At 42.9% G+C, this 18,772-nt stretch overlaps 1 protein-coding gene across 3 annotated transcripts in view; it reads right to left on the bottom strand.

Annotated features, from left to right (window-relative positions):
* golga1 (golgin A1) overlaps positions 1–15,758 on the bottom strand; it is an 83,987-nt gene extending 68,229 nt beyond the window's left edge. For all 3 annotated transcript variants that reach the window (XM_078426026.1, XM_078426028.1, XM_078426027.1), the window contains exons 1-3: positions 15,669–15,758; positions 9,612–9,968; positions 432–522 (exon numbers count right to left, since the gene is read on the bottom strand). In XM_078426026.1, coding sequence (XP_078282152.1) covers positions 432–522; positions 9,612–9,785 — 265 coding nt within the window. In that variant the 5' untranslated portion in view covers positions 9,786–9,968; positions 15,669–15,758. The remainder of the gene's footprint in view (positions 1–431; positions 523–9,611; positions 9,969–15,668) is intronic.
* Positions 15,759–18,772: the final 3,014 nt, after the last annotated feature.

Here is an 18,772-nt window from a genome sequence, read left to right as displayed (position 1 = left end):
ACCACAATACTCGTAATGAATAACAAATCATAAAATCTGCACAAAGTGGTCTACTACCTATGTTTTTGCTCTTCTGTGTTTCCACCCTGCCACAAGTTACTCTGTCCTGTCACTAACTAGTTCATTCTACGACATAATCACAAACAGATGCAATCAGTCAGCAGCCTACAAACAACATCCACATTTTCAAAGCACCTTTTTTCAGTAAAAATATGTGGTTAATATAAACTAAAAAGTTAACAGGCACCTACTGATGTTAAAATAATTCAACTGTGTTTTTTTCAATTATCAGCTATAACCAAAAACCAAAACCTTTGTCTAAATAAGAATCCTGCATTTGTAAATTCTCTTGCAGGAGAAATTTTAGTCAAGAAATAAAATGTAATGGTGAAGCCAACAAGCAAATTGCCCTTACAGTTCAAAGTAGTTACCTGACAGCTTGACTTCCAGCTTTCGAATTTGGTCATTTCGTCTTAGCAGCTGAGACAACATATCTTCTCGAGAACAACTGCTGTCAGAGGCCTTACAAGAAAGAGAGGGGGATGTTTTAAATTGCTGATTACAGTTTATCTTGCTTTTTACGTATTTCTCTGGTGTACATAACATATAGATCCTAATATTTTTATCCTTCTTAATAAATTTTCTCTGAGAATATTTTTGCAACCCAAGTGACTTTTGTTGGAAACAACTATCTCTGTGATAACTCAGTGGTACTTCACCAAATGTCAACATGGCAACAGCTTGTTTTTTCATCTGCTCCATGTATCTCAACATCAGGTTTCCCACAGTCACTGGTTTACCCAAATCCACATCTTATCATAATCCGCTTCATTATAGTTTAGAGTTTTAGTTTAGTTTAGAGATACAGCGTGGAAACCGAGTCCACACAAGACCATCAATCACCCAGCCGTACATTAGTTCTATGATATCCCACTTTCGCATCCTACACACTAGGGGCAATTTAGAGAAGGGGCAATTTAGAGAAGCCAATTAGCCTACAAACTTGCCTATCTTTGGAATGTGGGTGGAAACCCATGTGGTCACAGGGAGAACATACAAACTCCGCGCAGACACCACCCGAGATCAGGATTGAACCCGGGTCTCTGCCGCTGTAAGGCAGAAACTCTATCACTGTGTTGCCCTGATATTTTTTAATGATATGATAAAAACCCCAATTTTTTTAAGTCAACTCTCATGTTCACTTATAGCATTATAGATAGATAACAATCAGGCAGAAAGGTGTAACAGGTAAATTTTGAATGGACAGAGGGAGGGGAATAAAGAAATTTCAGTTTCGGAAAACAAAAATGGCATTTATTTGGCATATCAATAAAATAAATAAAGTATTATGTACAATTATTTATCACATTTTGTTCACTCAATTGCACAAGCTCTTGGCTAAGATGTGAAATTTGTATAATCTGTTTCCAAATCCGGCCAATTCTGCTCCCTGCTCTACCTCTGCAGTCTTCTGCAGTCCTACAATACTGAGATATTCACACTCTTCCAATCCCGAACAGCCCCCCAATTTTAATCACTTGCCTTTCGCATATATGCTTTCAGCATGTGAATGCATAAAAAAAGAAAACACTATTCAACTGAGTCTATCAAGAAAAGTTAAAGATCGTATTAAATTATAGGGAAGGCTAGTAGTATGACCAAAAAAGGAGTAAGCCTGAGGAATGGTTAAAGTAGAATTCAGGAAAGGAGGGCCAATGGCATTGATAAAGAGCAAGAAAGAAAATAAGAGTAAGCTGGTAAGGAACATAAAGACAGGTTTCCGTAGATGCGTGACAAAGAAAAGATTTGATAATGTTAATGTGTATTCCTTACACACAAGGACAGGTGAAACTATATTCAGGAATAAAGAAATGGCAAGGAAATTTAAAAATAGACATATGTCTGTCTTCTCAGAGGACACATTAAAATCTATGTGGTAGAGGGTACTTGGGAAAAATATTGAACTAAGTCAGCATGGATTTGTGAAAGGGAAACCATATTTGACAAATGCTCCTGACTCTACAAAACATCACGCTGTGATTTACGCCAAGCAGCAACACGAGGAGTTTCCCTACTACATTCTGAAGGTAAGCATTTTGTAATTAAATAACATCAAAGACAAACAAGACTCAGTGTGACATTCTTTGCCTCTGGAAAGTTTGCTGGGATGGAGAAGTCATGTACGTCAAATAAACAGAAGCCACAATTTACACTAAGCCATAGATGTGTGTTCAAAGTTCATATGGAAACACCATATCAACAAAGTCACAGTTTCTTTTATTTAGGTTTATGCTGAAAGAAAGTATCAGAGATTTTTTTAAAGTTGTTAAGTGAAGACTTGCAAATCTAAATACTGGTAAATAAACAAATGAGTCAAAGTTGCTGATCATGTTTAATATTAAATCTAATGAAACTTGTGTTATGTCAATCAAATTAATCATTTTGTGTATTCATTTCCTGTTTTGATTAGAGATTGGCAACCTGCTAATCAGAATACTAATCATAGCATTAGGATCAGTTTCCTGGATTGTGAAATACAGTTAACTACGTATAGTTTTTATTTCATGAACATTCATGAAAAGAAAAGCCTCCTTTAAGACAAAATTTAAAAACACTAATGTTCTTCATAATCAATGCTTACTTAGAGTACAATAAAACTATCAATTAACTGTAGAATCATTGATAAAAATAACATAAAAATATAAGACAGAGGAATAGGGCAATATAGTGGGTCAGTGGTCGAGTTGCTGCCTCATAGCACCATTGATCCTGATTACGGGTGCCATCTGTACGGAGTTTGAACATTCTCCCTGTGACTGCATGGGTTTTCTCTGGGTGCTCTGGTTTCCTCCCACACTCCAAAGACATACAGGTTTGGAGGTTAATTGGCTTCAGTAAAAATTGCAAACTGTCCTTAGTGTGTAGGATAATGCTAGGGGATGGGGTGATCGCTGTTCGGGGCAGACTCTGTAGGCAGAAGGGCCTGTTTCCACACTGTAGCTCTCAATTCTAAAAGTTAAATCTAACATGCTGTTTGGCCTCTCGAGCCTGCTCTGCCACCTCAACAATATTTTGACAGATTCTCTGCCTCAACACCATTTCTCATTATTCTCCCAAACCGAAAGATTATTCAATCTTGGTTTTGAACGAAATGTACTGCTTTGCCTCTGCAGCACAAGAGTAAACAATACAATATATATGGGAAGAGGAAAAGATTGGTGAAGACAAATGTAGGTCCCTTACAGTCAGAAACAGGTGAATTTATAATGGGAAACAAGGAAATGGCAGACCAGTTAAACAAGTACTTTGGTTCAAAAATAGACACAAAATGCTGGAGTAACTCAGCGGGACAGGCAGTATCTCTGGAGAGAAGGAATGGGTGACGTTTTGGGTCGAGACCCTTCTTCAGACTGAAGTTCTTTGGTTCTGTCTTCACTAAGGAAGACATAAATAATCTCCCAGAAATACTAAGGGACCAAGGATCTTGGGGGAAGGAGGAACTTAAGGGAATCCATATTCGTCAGGAAATGGTGTTGGAAAACTGTTTGGACTGAAGGCAGAAAAATCCCCAGGGCCTGATGACCTGCATCCCAGAGTACTCAGGAGATGGCCCTAGAAATCGTGGATGCATTGGTGATCATTTTCCAATGTTCTATAGACTCAGGATCAGTTCCTGTGGACTGGAGGGTAGCTAATAAGAGGGTAACCCTACTGTTTGTGAAAGGAGGGAGAACGAAAACATGGAATTATAGACCAGTTAGCTTTACATCGGTAGTGGGGAAGATGCTTGAGTCGATTATTAAGGATGTAATAGCAGCACATTTGGAAAGCACTGACAGGATCGGTCAAAATCAGCATGGATTTATGAAGGGGAAATCAAGCTTGACTAATCTTCTGGCATTTTTGAGGATGTAACAAGTAGAATAAATAAAGTAAAGCCAGTGGATGTGGTGTATCTGGACTTTCAAAATGCCTTTGACAAGGTCCCACACAAGCGATTAGTGTGCAAAATTAGAGCACATGGTATTGGGGGTAGGGTATTGACATGGAGAGAACTGGAAGCAAAGAGTAGGAATTAAAGCATCATTTTCAGAATGTCAGGCAGTGACGAGTGGGATGCCTCAAGGCTTAGTGCTAGGACCCCAGTTATTTACAATATATGTTAACGATTTAAACAAAGGAATTAAATGTAACATCAGGTTTGCGGGTGACACAAAGCTGGGTGGCAGTGTGAGCTGCGAGGAGGATGCTATGAAGCTGCAGGGTGACTTGGATAGGCTAGGTGAGTGGGCAGATGCATGACAGATGCAGTATAATGTGGATAAATGTGAGGTTATCCACTTTGCTGGCAAGAATAAGAAGGCAGATTATTATCTGTATGGTGTCAGATTAGGACACGAGGTGGAACGACATCTGGGTGTCCTTGTACATCAGTCACTGAAAGTAAGCATCCAGGTACAGCAAGCAGTGAAGAAAGCAAATGGCATGTTGGCCTTCATTGCAAGAGTATTTGAGTATTGGAGCAAGAAGGTCCTACTGCAGTTGAACAGGGCCCTGGTGAGACCACACCTGGAGTATTGTGTGCAGTTTTGGTCTCCTAATTTGAGGAAGGACATTCTTGCTATTGAAGAAGCGCAGAGTAGGTTCACCAGGTTAATTCCCGGGATGGTGGGATGAACATATGATGAAAGAATGGATCGACTGAGCTTATATTCACTGGAATTTAGAAGGATGAGAGGAGACCTTTTCGAATCATATAAAATTCTTAAGGGATTGGGCAGGCTAGATGCAGGTAAAATGTTCCTGATGTTGGGGGAGTTCAGAACCATAGGTCACAGTTAAAGAATAATGGGTAGGCCATTTTGGACTGAGATGAGAAAAAAACCTTTTTAGACAATAGACAATAGGTGCAGGAGTAGGCCATTCAGCCCTTCGAGCCAGCACTGCCATTCAATGCGATCATGGCTGATCACTATCAATCAGTACCCCGTTCCTGCCTTCTCCCCATACCCCCTCACCCCCTTTTACCAGAGAGTTGTGAATCTGTGGAATTCACTGCCTCAGAGGGCAGTGGAGGCCAATTCACTGGATGTTTTTAAGAGAGAGTTAGATATAGCTCTTTGGGCTAATGGAATCAAGGGATATGGGGAGAAAGCAGGAACGGGGTACTGATTTTGGATGATCAGCCATGATCATATTGAATGGCGGTGCTGGCCGAATGGCCTACTCCTGCACCTATTTTCTATGTTTCTATAGGTTTTCCACCTTTAGAATGAAGAATTCTCTAATCTTGGTTCTGCACGCCTGCCTCGTTATTTTGAGGCCATGACCCCAGACCTCAGACAGGCAGACAAACATCCTTCCCATACTTATTATCAAGCCCCCCCCCTCCCCCATGTTATGTTTTAAGGAAGTCGGCGCTCATTCTTATAGACCTTAATCGGATTAAATTTTCTATCCTCAAAACCAATCTGCCAGATCTTCCTTCCACTCCCTCAAAAGCAACATCTAATTTTGGTACAGTCCAAAACTTAACACAAGTAATATCATCAAAACCTAATAACTAAGCTGATTACAACAACATTACGTATGAAAATTAATTTGATTGCTTCATAATAACAACGAATTTCTCAGGTCAGGCAGTATTTGTAGAGGGAATGGACAAACGCGTTTCGAGGCAGGATTCCTCTTTGGATTGATTGCAGTGGGGGAGACAAGGCTGGAAAAGAAGTGGGGTGGGACAAAACCTGGCAAGTGATATTTGGATACAGGTGAGCGGCGTTTTTGATCAGCAGATGAGTGGACAAAGGCTGGAAAAGAGGTGGGATGGAAGGAAGAGTTTGTCCTGCCCTCACCCTCACGCTTTTTCCAGCATTCTCTTCCCCTCTACAATCAGTATGAAGAAGGGACCCGACCCAAAACATGACCTATCCATATAATCCAGAAATGTTGCCTGACCTGCTGAGGTACTCCAGCACTTTGTGCTCTATTGAGGTGGTAACTAATGAGCAGTTACAGAGCGAGACCTAGACAAAAGAATGTGGGAGTTGCAAAACGCAGAGCAGGAAACATGCCTTTTTAACTGTTTGCCACACCTAAGTGTTGGCATTTAGTGACTGGTTTACAACAATATCAGCTTATTTTGTTCATAAATATTTAAACAATACTCCACCTTTCTGGTTTTCCTTTCCACTTTATACATAGGCATCTGCTATGAATACGTCCACTCATTCAACTCATCTACATCATGTTGGTAACTTTTCCTTGGACTTAGTGCAGTAGCAATGGTAGTTAAGACACTTCTGCAGGATGTGGGAAGTCAGGGAGATTTTCAGTGTCTGTGAGGATTGCACCTCTAGTGATTCCAGCTGCTGCTCCTGACTGACCACATGAGGGAAATGGAGCTGTGACTGGACAATCTCAGGATTATCCAGGGGAATGAGAACCTCGTAGACAGGAAGCTATAGTGAGGTGGTCACACATTAGGTACAGACAAAAAGTAGATGGGTGACCATCAGGAAGAGTAAAGGGAGGAAGCAGAAAATGCAGGAATCTCCTGTGCCCAAAACAAGTTTACCATTGGGCAATCTGAAGAAGGGTCCTGACCCAAAACATCACCAATCCATTTTCTCCAGACATGCTGCCTGACCCGCTGAGGTACTCAAGCATTTTGAGTCTATCTTTGGTAGAAGTCAGCATCTGCATTTCTTTTTTATCACATTATGCCACTTTCAACATTGTTGGGCTGATGACCATTCAGGGAAGAGCAGTGGTCATGTCTGTAAGGTCTTTTTTCAGGATACTGAAATCAAGAATAAATTTCATAAGGTGAGAAAGGAAAGATTTAATAGGACCTTGAGGGGCAACTTTTTCATACATTGGGTAAGGGTATTTAGAATGAGCTATCAGAGGAAGTAGTTGAGGCAGGTGCAATAACAACGTTTAAAAAACATTTGGACAGGTGCATGGATAGGAAACATTAGAGAGGGTAAATTGGACTAGCTTAAATGGGACATCTTGGTGGGCATGTACGAGGCGTGCCGAAGGACTTGTTTCCATGCTGTTTGATACAATGACCTTGAAGCCTCTTTACATCTTATCAATTCCACCCAATTTTAGATATCACTTCATTCCAAGCTGCAGGTTCAAATTGTAATCATGTATAGTCTACCGCTGACTGGGTAGCATGCAACAAAAAGCTTTTCACTGTACCTCGGTACACGTGACAATAAACTAAACTAACTTCCAAAATTACTTGCCCTACTCTTCTCTTGATCATGGAAAGAAATAATACTATTGTCCCAGAGTGTGAACAAATAAATTAATATCTTTAGCATCATCGGTAAATAGCATCATACGCTGGTGAGGAGGTATTTGGCACATTGGTCCGTATCAGTCGGAAATTAAGTATAGAAGTTGCTCCGATTGTTCAAGAAATTGATGAGTCGCTCTTGGAGTATTATTTTCAGTTTTGGTCACCCTGCTATAGGAATGATGGCATTAAGCTGGAAAGGTTGCAGAGAGGATTTATGAGGATTTTGCCAGGACTCAAGGGCCTGAGCTTAGGGAGCGGTTAAACAGGCTAGGACTTTATTCCTTGGAGCTCAGGAAGCTGAGAGATGATCTTATAGAGATACATAGAGATGTATAAAATCACAAGGGGGAATAGATAGTCTCTTTCCCAGGGCAGGGGAATCAAAATCTAAAAGGCATCGATTTAAGGTGAGAGGCGAAAGATCGGAACCTGAGGGGCAGTCTTTTCTCACAGAGGGTGGTGAGAATATGAAACAAGCGAACAGAGGAAGTGGTTGAGGCAGGTACAATAAGAACATTTAAAAGACATTTGGACAGGTACATGTATATGAAAGATTCAGAGGGATATGGGCCAATGGGAGCAAGTAGGATTGGCTTAGATGGGGCATCTTGGTTGGCCTGGACTAGTTGGGTCAAAGCGCCTGTTTCTATGATGCATGACTCTTTGACTTTCATCCCAAAGTTTTGTATCCAATTTCATCATGAAACCCAATGGTGTTTTTGTGGCATGAGTTTAGCTGAAATTATACATCATCCCAACAAACTCAGCAACTGCATTTTTCTCATAAATTTGAACACACATCAAACCGTGGAAACACAGCCATCAGCCTAGCAAACCTCTCCCCCCCTCCTTGCCTGTGTTCACTTATTACCTGCCACGCTTTGTCCTGCCTATCCTTACTTCTAACTTTCTTTCCCCCTGCAACAATCAGTCTGAAGAAGGGTCCCGACCTTCACCTATCCGTTCTCCAGACATGCTGCCTGCCCGCTAAGTTACTCCAGCACTTTGTGTCGTTTTTGTAAACCAGCATCTACAACTCCTGGTTTCTACACAATAAGATTATTTAGCCTATATGGGGGGGGGGGGGGGGGGTTCCTCAAAAGAAGCTGTTCCATCCTAATTTTAGTTATCTTTCATTTATCCTAATAGAAAGTATCTGAAAGCAATCTGAATTAGATATTATAAGAAAATAACTGCAGATGCTGGTACAAATTGATTTATTCACAAAATGCTGGAGTAACTCAGCAGGTCAGGCAGCATCTCGGGAGAGAAGGAATGGGTGACGTTTCGGGTCGAGACCCTTCTTCAGACTCGACGTTTCGGGTCGAGACCCTTCTTCAGACTGATTGTTGCAGGGGGAAAGAAGTCTGAAGAAGGGTCTCGACCCGAAACGTCACCCATTCCTTCTCTCCCGAGATGCTGCCTGACCTGCTGAGTTACTCCAGCATTTTGTGAATTAGATATTACTGTTTTCAACACCTCCATATTATACAGTTTATTTACATTACATCAGCCTCTTCGCTCCAAGGTAAGGGCTTCTACTCTGTAAGCTTGCATGTAGGTCAAAGAGACATCCAGCATGGAAACATGCCCTTCGGCCCACCAAGTCTTTGATGACTATCAATCATCTATTTACACTAATATCATTGTCTCCAACCAGATTCCCACTCAGCTACTCACGAGGAACTATGTTCACAGCAGCCAATTAACCTGCAAGTGTTTGGGATGTGGGAGGAAACGGAGCACCTGGAGGAAACCTACATGGCCACTAGTAGAACACGCAAACTCCACGCAGACAACACCCAAGACCAGGATTGAACATGGGTTTCTGCCGCTATGAGGCGGTGGTTCTACTAGCCACGCCACTGTGCCACCTTAAATTATGATGAAACTATCATACACAAATAGGTCCAATATTGAAAGCTATGTAGATGTGAAGTAAATGCCTCAAAGAGCACGTTAAAGACACTACATTCGTATGCTTCAATAGCAATAACAGGCAAGCAGTAATGGAAAACCACACAGACAACACCTGAGGTCAAGATTGAACCCAGGTCTCTAATTCATTACCTCAGAGGGCTGTGGATGCACAGCGATCAGGGAGACTGATATACCTTGGACACAAGGGATTTGGGGCTGGGTGAAAGTGTGAACTTAATACACAGGAAATGTCCATATGACCCGCCCCTACTTTAGACTGGGTTCAGGCTGCTGAAATTACTCTGTTTACAAAGCTAAGATTTCTTTTCTGGACACATCAAATAACTTACGAACTGACAGAAATCACCATACATACAATGTCATCTCCCGAGTCAGCTCCTACTGAGGTAATGGAGTCTCTGCTGACTGATCTTGGGATCCGGCCCACACCAGACTTTGGGGTGTTACCCGCCTCTTCAGCGATCTTCTTTTTCAGCTTTGCAAACATGGCTTCAGGTGTTTTTCCTTTTTGAGGGGAATTCCAATTCATCCACAAACAAGTTTGCTTCAAACACGAAGTTCTTTAAATTGATATGAAACACTGGGGTTTCCACTTGCAAGGTGTTTCCACTGTACTTGATAATAAAACGCACTGTGTTTGGCTTTTCTACGTCTTAACAACATTTGCCTTTACAATCCATTGTTAAAATTTCCATTGCATTGAAATAAGCACCTGTCAGGGGAAAAAAACAATAGATCAGAAAAATATCATCCCTGCTGATCTTCAAAAAATAAAAACAGTTTGAAGTTTCATCGTTAGCACAGCTGGAAGTTTAATCTCAAAGCAACTATACAAGGCCAGGAGCTTTATGTTTCTGCTTCTCTTGCAGTCGTAAGGACCCCAAGGTTGATGATTCCATGGGAAGTGGTATGGGAGGGAATAAGAGAGACAGTTTTAAATCATTAATCTAATTCATCTTACGATGCGTCATCCAAAAATACCTACAGAAGGTTTAAAAGATCTATAATACATTTTGCTTCCAAGTCAAAACTGCGAGCATCAAAATCTGGAATAAAAACAGAAAATTGCTGAAAACATTCAGAAATCAGGCAGCAGCTGCAGAAAAAGAACCAGTCAATGCTTCAGTTCTGGGACCATTTATAAGAACTACTTATTTTTCTCTAAATGCTGCCTGACCTGCTCTGCTGGGTGTTTCGGGCATTTTCTGCTTTTATCACACAATGCAGCTGTCTTACTGGAAAAGCATTGCAATACTGTCAGGAAAAAAACTGCAGATGCTAGTTTAAATCGAAGGTAGACACAAAAGGCTGGAGTAACTCAGTGGGTCCGGCAGCATCTCAGGAGAGAAGGAATGGGTGACCTTTCGGGTCGAGATCCTTCTTCAGACTGATGAAGGGTCTCGACCCGAAATGTCACCCGTTCCTTCTCTCCTGAGATGCTGCCTGACCCACTGAGTTACTCCAGCATTTTGTGTCTACCTTGCAATACTGTAATCTAGATTACATGCTGAAGTCTCAGGAGTATGCTTGCCTTTATAAATCAGAGCATCGAGTATAGAAGTTGGGATGTAATGTTGAAATTGTACAGGGCATTGGTGAGGCCGAATCTGGAGTATGGTGTGCAGTTCTGGTCGCCAAATTATAGGAAGGATGTCGACAAAATGGAGAGGGTACAGAGGAGATTTACTAGAATGTTGCCTGGGTTTCAGCACTTAGGCTACAGAGAGAGGTTGAATAGGTTGGGTCTTTATTCTTTGGAGCGTAGAAGGTTGAGGGGGGACTTGATAGAGGTTTTTTAAATTTTGAGAGGGACGGACAGAGTTGACGTGGGTAGGCTTTTCCCTTTGAGAGTGGGGAAGATTCCAACAAGGGGACATAGCTTCAGAATTGAGGGACAAAGGTTTAGGGGTAACATGAGGGGGAACTTCTTTACTCAGAGGGTTGTGGCTGTATGGAATGGGCTTCCGGTGGAAGTGGTGGAGGCTGGCTCGATTTTATTATTTAAGAGTAAATTGGATAGGTATATGGATAGGAGGGGATTGGAGGGTTATGGTCTGAGTGCAGGTAGATGAGACTAGGTCAGGGAGAATGGTCGGCGTGGACTGATAGGGCCGGACAGGCCTGTTTCCATGCTGTAGTTGTTATATGTTATATGTTATATGAGTGGGAGTCCTACATAACACTGATTCAGTCCAACAGCAGAACCATCACGCTGATTTTATGAAGGACTTTTTATCATAGTAAAAATGTAATTGAAATGAGCATTATCAAACGAGGGCCACAAAAGAAGCTTGTAGTCGAGGCAACCGTGCAACAAGAGGTGGGTTTTGAGGAGGTGAAAGGTTTAAAGAGGAAATTCTAGGATTATGGCTTCAGTAGCAGATATCATGGCCTGCCTTGGTAACGCAGTTGACAGTGTGATTGTGCAGATGGAAAAATTTGAAACCTTGGATGTTTGTGTAACTGAAAAAAGTTAAGAGATGGGCAGAAGCAAGGCCATGCAGGATAGGATATTTTTACTTTAGTACAGTAAACAGCATGGAGAGAGGCTCTTCGACCCAATGAGTCCAAGCCAATCATCAATCATTTGTTCACATTAGTTCCATGTTATCCCACTTTCACATCTACTCTCTACACGAGAGGTAATTTTACAGAGGCCAATTAACCTACGAACCCGCATGTTTTTGGGATGTGGGAGGAAACCCATCCGGTCACAAGGAGAACGTGCAAACACCACACTGACAGCACCTGCAGGGTGGTTTTCCCATCACTTTAACAAAATTGGGAGGTGCAGTCAGAGTAACCTTGCAGTTTTGTTTTACGCTGTACAATATAAATTTATTTATCCCAGGAGGGAAATTGATCTGCCAACAGTCATAAAACACAAAATACACAAAACATGAAATTAAAGTGACGAGTGGGAAGGATTAGGGATATGCAAAGATTGGGTGGGGGGGGGGAGGAGGGCAGTCAGTCTACACCACAACCGAAGGGGGAGGAGTTGTACAGTGTGATAGCCACAGGGTAAAAGGATCTCCTGTGACGTTCTGTACTGCATCTTGGTGGAACCAGTCTGTCGCTGAAGGTTTTGGAAAAGAACCGCAGATGCTGAAAGTGAAGGTAGACACAAAATGCTGGAAAAACTCAGCAGGAGATGCTGCTTGTCCCGCTGAGTTGCTCCAGCATTTTGTGTCTACCTGTTGCTGAAGGTACTCCTCAGAGTGAGATTTTTAGAGATGGTATAAACTGTACCCATGGAAATAGCTGATACCAGTCAGGTGGCTGCTTTATCCTAGGAGAGTTGTTGGAGCCGCACTCAGTCAGACAGGTGGGAAGTATTTATTGTGTTTATGGTCAATGATGTTTAAGATGTTGATTAAGATGGTGTAACAAAGTGATGATAATACAGTTGAATGTCAGAGGTTGATCAGGTTCTCTCATGTTGGAGATTGCTTGGTTCTTTTGTGGCACAAATGTTATTGGTCACTTATCAGCCCATGACAATGTAATGAAGGTTTTGCTGCATGCAGAATGGACTGCTTCATCTGAATGGAACTGAGTTTTATCCTCAATCGTCAGACAACTTCCACACTTTTGCCCTTGTGATGGAAGGATGGTCATTGCTAAAAATGTTAGGGCCTTGGATGCAACTTTGAGGAACACCTGCAGTGATGTCTAGGGGCTTGGATGATCGACCTCCAACAATCGATTGGAGGTGGAATTGATAGTAGACTTTAGGAGAGGTGGAATTGATAGTAGACTTTAGGAGTGCTCCCCCTCCCCACCAACAACACCACAGTCATATCTGTGGAGTCATTTAAGTTCCTTGGAACCATCATCTCCAAGGACCTTAAATGGGGGGCCACCATCGACTCCACAGTCAAAAAGGCCCAACAGAGGATGAACTTCCTGCGGCAGCTGAGGAAACACAATCTGCCACAGGCAATGATGGTCCAATTCTATACTGTCATCATAGAGTCTGTCCTCACCGTCTCCATCATGGTCTGGTTTGGCTCAGCCACCAAGCACGACATCTGGAGGCTGCAACAAATCGTTCGATCAGCTGAGAAGGTTGTTGGCTGCAACTTTCCCCCCATTGACAAACTGTACACTGCAAGGGCCAGGAAGTGAGCGGGCAAGATCTCTCTCACCCCTCACATGTTTAAACTATAATGTTGTATTCTTAATGTTTTAAACATTATTCTTAATTGTTACTGTATGTTCGTGTTGTTACTTGCGAGCGGAGCACTAAGGCACATTCCTCGTATGTGTACATACTTGGCCAATAAACTTATTCAATTCAATCACAATCATCTTCCTTTATACCAGGTATGACTGCAGTGTTTTTTCCCTTAATGTCCACTGATTTCAGTTTTAATGAGGTTCCTTGATAAAAACTCTTTCAAATGTTGCCTTAAAGGCAGTCAGTCTCCCCCGTTGTGCCAAAATGAAGCGATCTGGAGCCAAACAAAAGACAAACTGCATCTGGAGTTCCTTGTTTCTACATAGAAACATAGAAAATAGGTGCAGGAAGATATACCATTAGTTTGGAAAACTACAACTATCACCTACTCAGGAGGAAGAGAGGGGAAGAGGCAAGGAAATGCAAATGCTGGTTCACCAAGGAAAGACACAAAATACTGGAGTAACTCAATAGGTTTGGCAGCATCCCTGGAGAACATGAATATGTGACATTTGGGTCAGGTTCCTTCTTCAGACACTGACCTACTTCAGGATGAAGAAGGGTCCCAACCCCATGAGTCACCTATCCATGTTCTCCTAGGATGCTGGCTGACCCCTCTGAGTTACTCCAGCACTTTATGTCTTTCCTAGGAAGTGAGAGGATACTTCTAAATTTAATAGTATCTAAGATGAATGACCAGGGCCTTATCCAACTGTCAGTTGATCATAAAGTAAATCTAATTGGAATTCTTGAAGCACTGAAGCAGGTGTTATCAATTGAATGGTTGGTGGGGAAAAAGTGGGGCAAAGGGCTCTTTAATTGTCAGAACATGACAAGTGGTGTTTCAATGTGAACTGTATTATGGCGACAGGATTGCACACGGGGCTTGGAAGAAGTAAGAGAGAATTGTTTCCAGGTTCAGATGCTTAAGTGAAATGCACCATAAGTGGCAGGGCTGATATTTTCATAATGAGTTAACTTTAACAAGTGCAGATGTGGGAAAATGTGTAGTTGCACACTTTGCATCAATGTCGTGCCCACAAATCACCAAAAGCAAAGACAAACCAAATGCACAAATGTTCCTGTCCAAACTGATTGTAATCTTTCTACTTTTTCCAATTTTCTGCATTCATCTTCTGAAATTTGCATAGTAATCTGACAGATCTATCACTAACTAGAACCTTATCAAGCAGCCACACAGCATTTGACGAAACCCTATAATATTAGCACTAATTAATGCCATTGGTTGTGCTGAGATCATCAGGACATGGAAATCACTTACAAAACCAGTTATTTATTGCCAGACCCTTGCATTTGAACTGAGCAAAAGCAAGGCTATTCTCAAGAAGCTAAGAGACAACCGCAATACAGCAGGAATCATCAACAGGAATGGCACTAGGTTAATGGCGCAAAGGGCATTGGATGAAAGTCACAATAAAAATGCACCAGTCAACCTTTTCTTACAACATGATAAAACTTGTGCAAAGATCATCTTCATTATCATTGCAATCCTTTGTTAAAATTTCCATAGGTAACAAAAACTGTTGGTTTAATATTAATTGAGGACATTTTAAAAAAGCAAATTCACTTAGTCAATTTAGGAATTAGGAATAAGGACCAGAAAACGGAAACAGCGTTTTCAATGCACAGGGATTGAAAGAGCATCAGGTGTCTTTTCAGTCATCATAAACTTGAATATATTCAACATATTTCTTGAATAAAGTATTTTTTGATAATATAAAAAGTCATCATAAACTGTTCAGGTCTTTCACTGTATTCACAGAAATCATGCAATTGTTACGTGGCGGGTGCATGGTCTGCAGTGTTTGAAAATCTTTACATTTCTTTGCCAGAAGTCACCAAAACAAGACATTAAAAAGCGAAACTGTGGGTGAACTGCAGCTGACAGCTCGGTGAGTGGCAGGGAGGCCAGCCAGTGGGAACGCGCAGAGGCGCGGGCAGGGCGTTTACTGGACGGCGGCCAGAGGTTGTGCACCAACCGGCCGCCGCCGGGCGTGTTGCGGCGGGTCCCGTGGGTCAGTTCGGAGCCGGACTGCGGGGCAGCGGCCTAGCGCCGGTCAAATCCCCGGTGCGGGGTGCGGGGTGCGGGCTTGGCGCCGCAGTCGCGAACGGTCCAGCCGGAGGCCGCTCGTCCGGGACTCGGATGTAAAACAGCCCGAGGTTGAGAAGTTGAACACCAGCTGCCGACGAGAGGGAGGTAGGAGGTACCTGAGTCCGACTCGGCAACAGCATTCCCGGGGCCACCCCGCTCCATCGCTCGCTCGTCGCTTCACTTCAGCTGATGTGGCCGCCACGTCACCGCCCTCCCCCTCCCCTCGCCAGCCGGCGGCCAATCAGAGCGGGCCTACCACATGCCACTGGTCGTGTCCCCGTCTCCGGCCCTCTGATTGGTGGCGGACTTGGCTCCCACCCCCTGCTTCAGCCAATCAGAGTCAACTTTACACCGCGACTGTACGTGTCCGCTGTTTCCGGCTATCTGATTGGTGGCGCCCACCGTCAATCAGATCGCCAGAGGGCGGGCCTGCGACGCCGAGGCGTTCATACCAAAGATACTAGAGGAGCAAGATGAACCGCTCCGTCTAATCTTCTGTACTGAAGTGAAGTAGGCAAAGGAGCTTAACGCCCGCCATTTTAGTAAGCAAAACCCGCTGTTCGCTCCGCCTCTCGCAGTGTAATCGGTGTTGGGGGGGAACAGTATGTGTGATGATACCATTAAAATGCAGAAAATATCTCATCTATCAACTCACATTTTTTTGTTATTTTTTTAAAGTGTTTTCCCCCGCTTAATTTCTCTGATTTTATTATTTCTTACTGTTTCTGCCCATTTCCCTCCCTTCCTTCCTCCCCAGCCCCCTCTTTTGTGCAGTTTCCCTTGTATTCCCTTGTATTGCTCAAACACACACTCTACACAAATATATATATGTATGTGTGTGTGTGAGAGGCAAGATAGAGAGAAATAGATCTCAAAGTTCATTCTCATGGATCAGAAACAACTTTGATTTGAAGAAACGATAAATCGGTCAAATAACAGGCACCTTCTTGTTTTTTTGTGATTTATGGATTTTTCAAATGTGAATATCTCATAACGACACATTTGTGGGTTAGCAGTATATTGCACCAACCCCCTTCTATTTTACATCATTCCAAAATGAACTTCATAATCCAGAATAACACTTTTTATTTCTTGTCATTCATGGTAAGATTCACATCATTTTGTGTGCGAGATATACAGGGTTGCACTGTTTCGCATATCAGCTAACCAATGAAAAGATCAGGTCCTGATTTATACCAGTTCTTCACCTCCCACCTCCCCCCCCCCCCCTCCCCCTCCCCCCCCCTCCCCCTCCCCCCCCCCCCTCCCCCTCCCCCCCCTCCCCCTCCCCCCCCCTCCCTCCCCCTCTCCCCCCCCCCTCCCCCTCCCCCTCCTTGTCTGAAGACGAGTCCCAACCTGAAACATCACCCATCCTTTTTCTCCAGAGGTGCTGCCTGACCCGGTGATTTACTCCACCACTGTGTCTATTTGAATTTGGATTCATGCTTCTGTACCACGTCAGACAGCATTGGTCATTTTAGTGGCCTTCAAGGGTTTTTAACTGATCAATTCACCAATTTAAAATTTCTTGGCTCTAAGTATAAAGTTAAATGTCTTTTCAACTATATTGTGGTACAGTAGAGTTCTATTATTTGCAAATGCCTAAGCTCTGCTTCCATGACTTTTTAAAATAAAACAAAAAGAGATACAGCTCGTGGAGGTGAAATTAAAATTAACAGAGAAACCAAAGAAGAACAGTTCATCAATTGGTTCATCAATATGATCAATTGGCCTGATACAGACAGAGTGGATCTCTAGTGCAAATATTCAATCAGTAACATCCAAAGTTTAAAGATCACGAAGCAGCAACTCTTCAAGAAATAAATTTAGTTATAAATGTCAACTATCAACTTATCCAAGAAGTTGAACAAAAATAATTGTTTGCAAACATTTTATATACAAAGAAATCGCAGAGTTGTGAACACTGCCCAGTCTAGCACACAGATTCTGCTTACTAAAATGGCACTGAAATTTACCCATGATCTACTACAGTTTTTAGAGTCTGGTAGTCTATGTTGCTCCTCCAGTATCTTTGGTTCAGACCGAGGTCAGGAGTGGAAGCGACGGTGCCGGCACTGCACAGCAGGTCGGGCGGAGCGGTCACCCCCTCCGCCAGCGCCGGGTCTCCGGCAGCGCCCACTCAACAAGCTGTTATCTTTGACCGTCCAGGGCACAGGAGGTGATGTTACAGTTGTACAAGACATTGGTGAAGCCACATTGAGATTATTGTGTAGGAAGGAACTGCAGATGCTGGTTTACACTGAAGGTAAACACAAAAAGCTGGAGTAGCTCAGCGGGACAGGCAGCATCTCTGGAGAGGAGGAATGGGTGATGTTTCAAGTGGAGACCATTCTTCAGACCCGACTGCAGAAGGGTCTCGCCCTGAAACATCACCCATTCCTGCTCTTTGGAGTATTCTGTTCAGTTTTGGTCATCCTTTTATCGGAAGGATGTTGTCAAACTGGAAAGGGTGCAGAGAAGATGTTGCCAGGACTCGACGGCCTGAATTATATGGAGAGGGTGAGCAGGCGAGGACTTGATTTCTTGGAGAACAGGAGGATAAAGGGTGATCTTATACAGTTGTACAAAATCATGAGGGGCAATAGATCGGGTAAACACACAGAGTAGGGAATCGAGGAACAGAGAACATAGGTTTAAGGTGAGGGGAGAAAGATTTAATGGGGACCAGGAGGGTGGGGGAACTTTTTTTTACACAAGTGGGTATGTGGAACAAGCTACCCTAGGAGGTACTTGAAGCAGGTACTATCACATATTTAAAAAGCGTTTTGACAGGTACAAGGATAGGAAAGATGTAGAAGGATATGGACCACAGGCAGTTAGGTGGGACTAGTGTAGATGGGGCACTTTCTTTGCAGTGGGCAAGTTGGGCAACAGGGCTTCACTGTATGACTATGAGCCTGCAGATGCTGGCACTTGGAGCTGAACCAAACAGTGGGTCAGTGGAGGCGGAGGGGTGGGTGAGGCATCTATTGGGACCCTGCCCCAGAACTGGATACAGGAACTGAGTGAGGTTGGAAGCCCTGGGAAGCAATCAGAGAGTTTAGCAGGCCAAACTTTGTGCATAAAATAATGAGAGGTCGTGGCAGCACTGGGAATCATGCTAATAGGGAAGCAATGCAAGCTATTTAACTGTCCAGTAATTGCAGAGAATCAAAAGTGTTTAATGAAATTCTTTCTTGCAGCAGCATTACAGGCCTGT

This window comes from Rhinoraja longicauda, chromosome 31, assembly GCF_053455715.1.
Source record: "Rhinoraja longicauda isolate Sanriku21f chromosome 31, sRhiLon1.1, whole genome shotgun sequence".
Classification (NCBI taxonomy): Eukaryota; Metazoa; Chordata; class Chondrichthyes; order Rajiformes; family Arhynchobatidae; genus Rhinoraja; species Rhinoraja longicauda.
The sequence above is the reverse complement of the archived record's forward strand: the minus strand, read 5'-3'. Positions and strand labels throughout refer to the sequence as shown.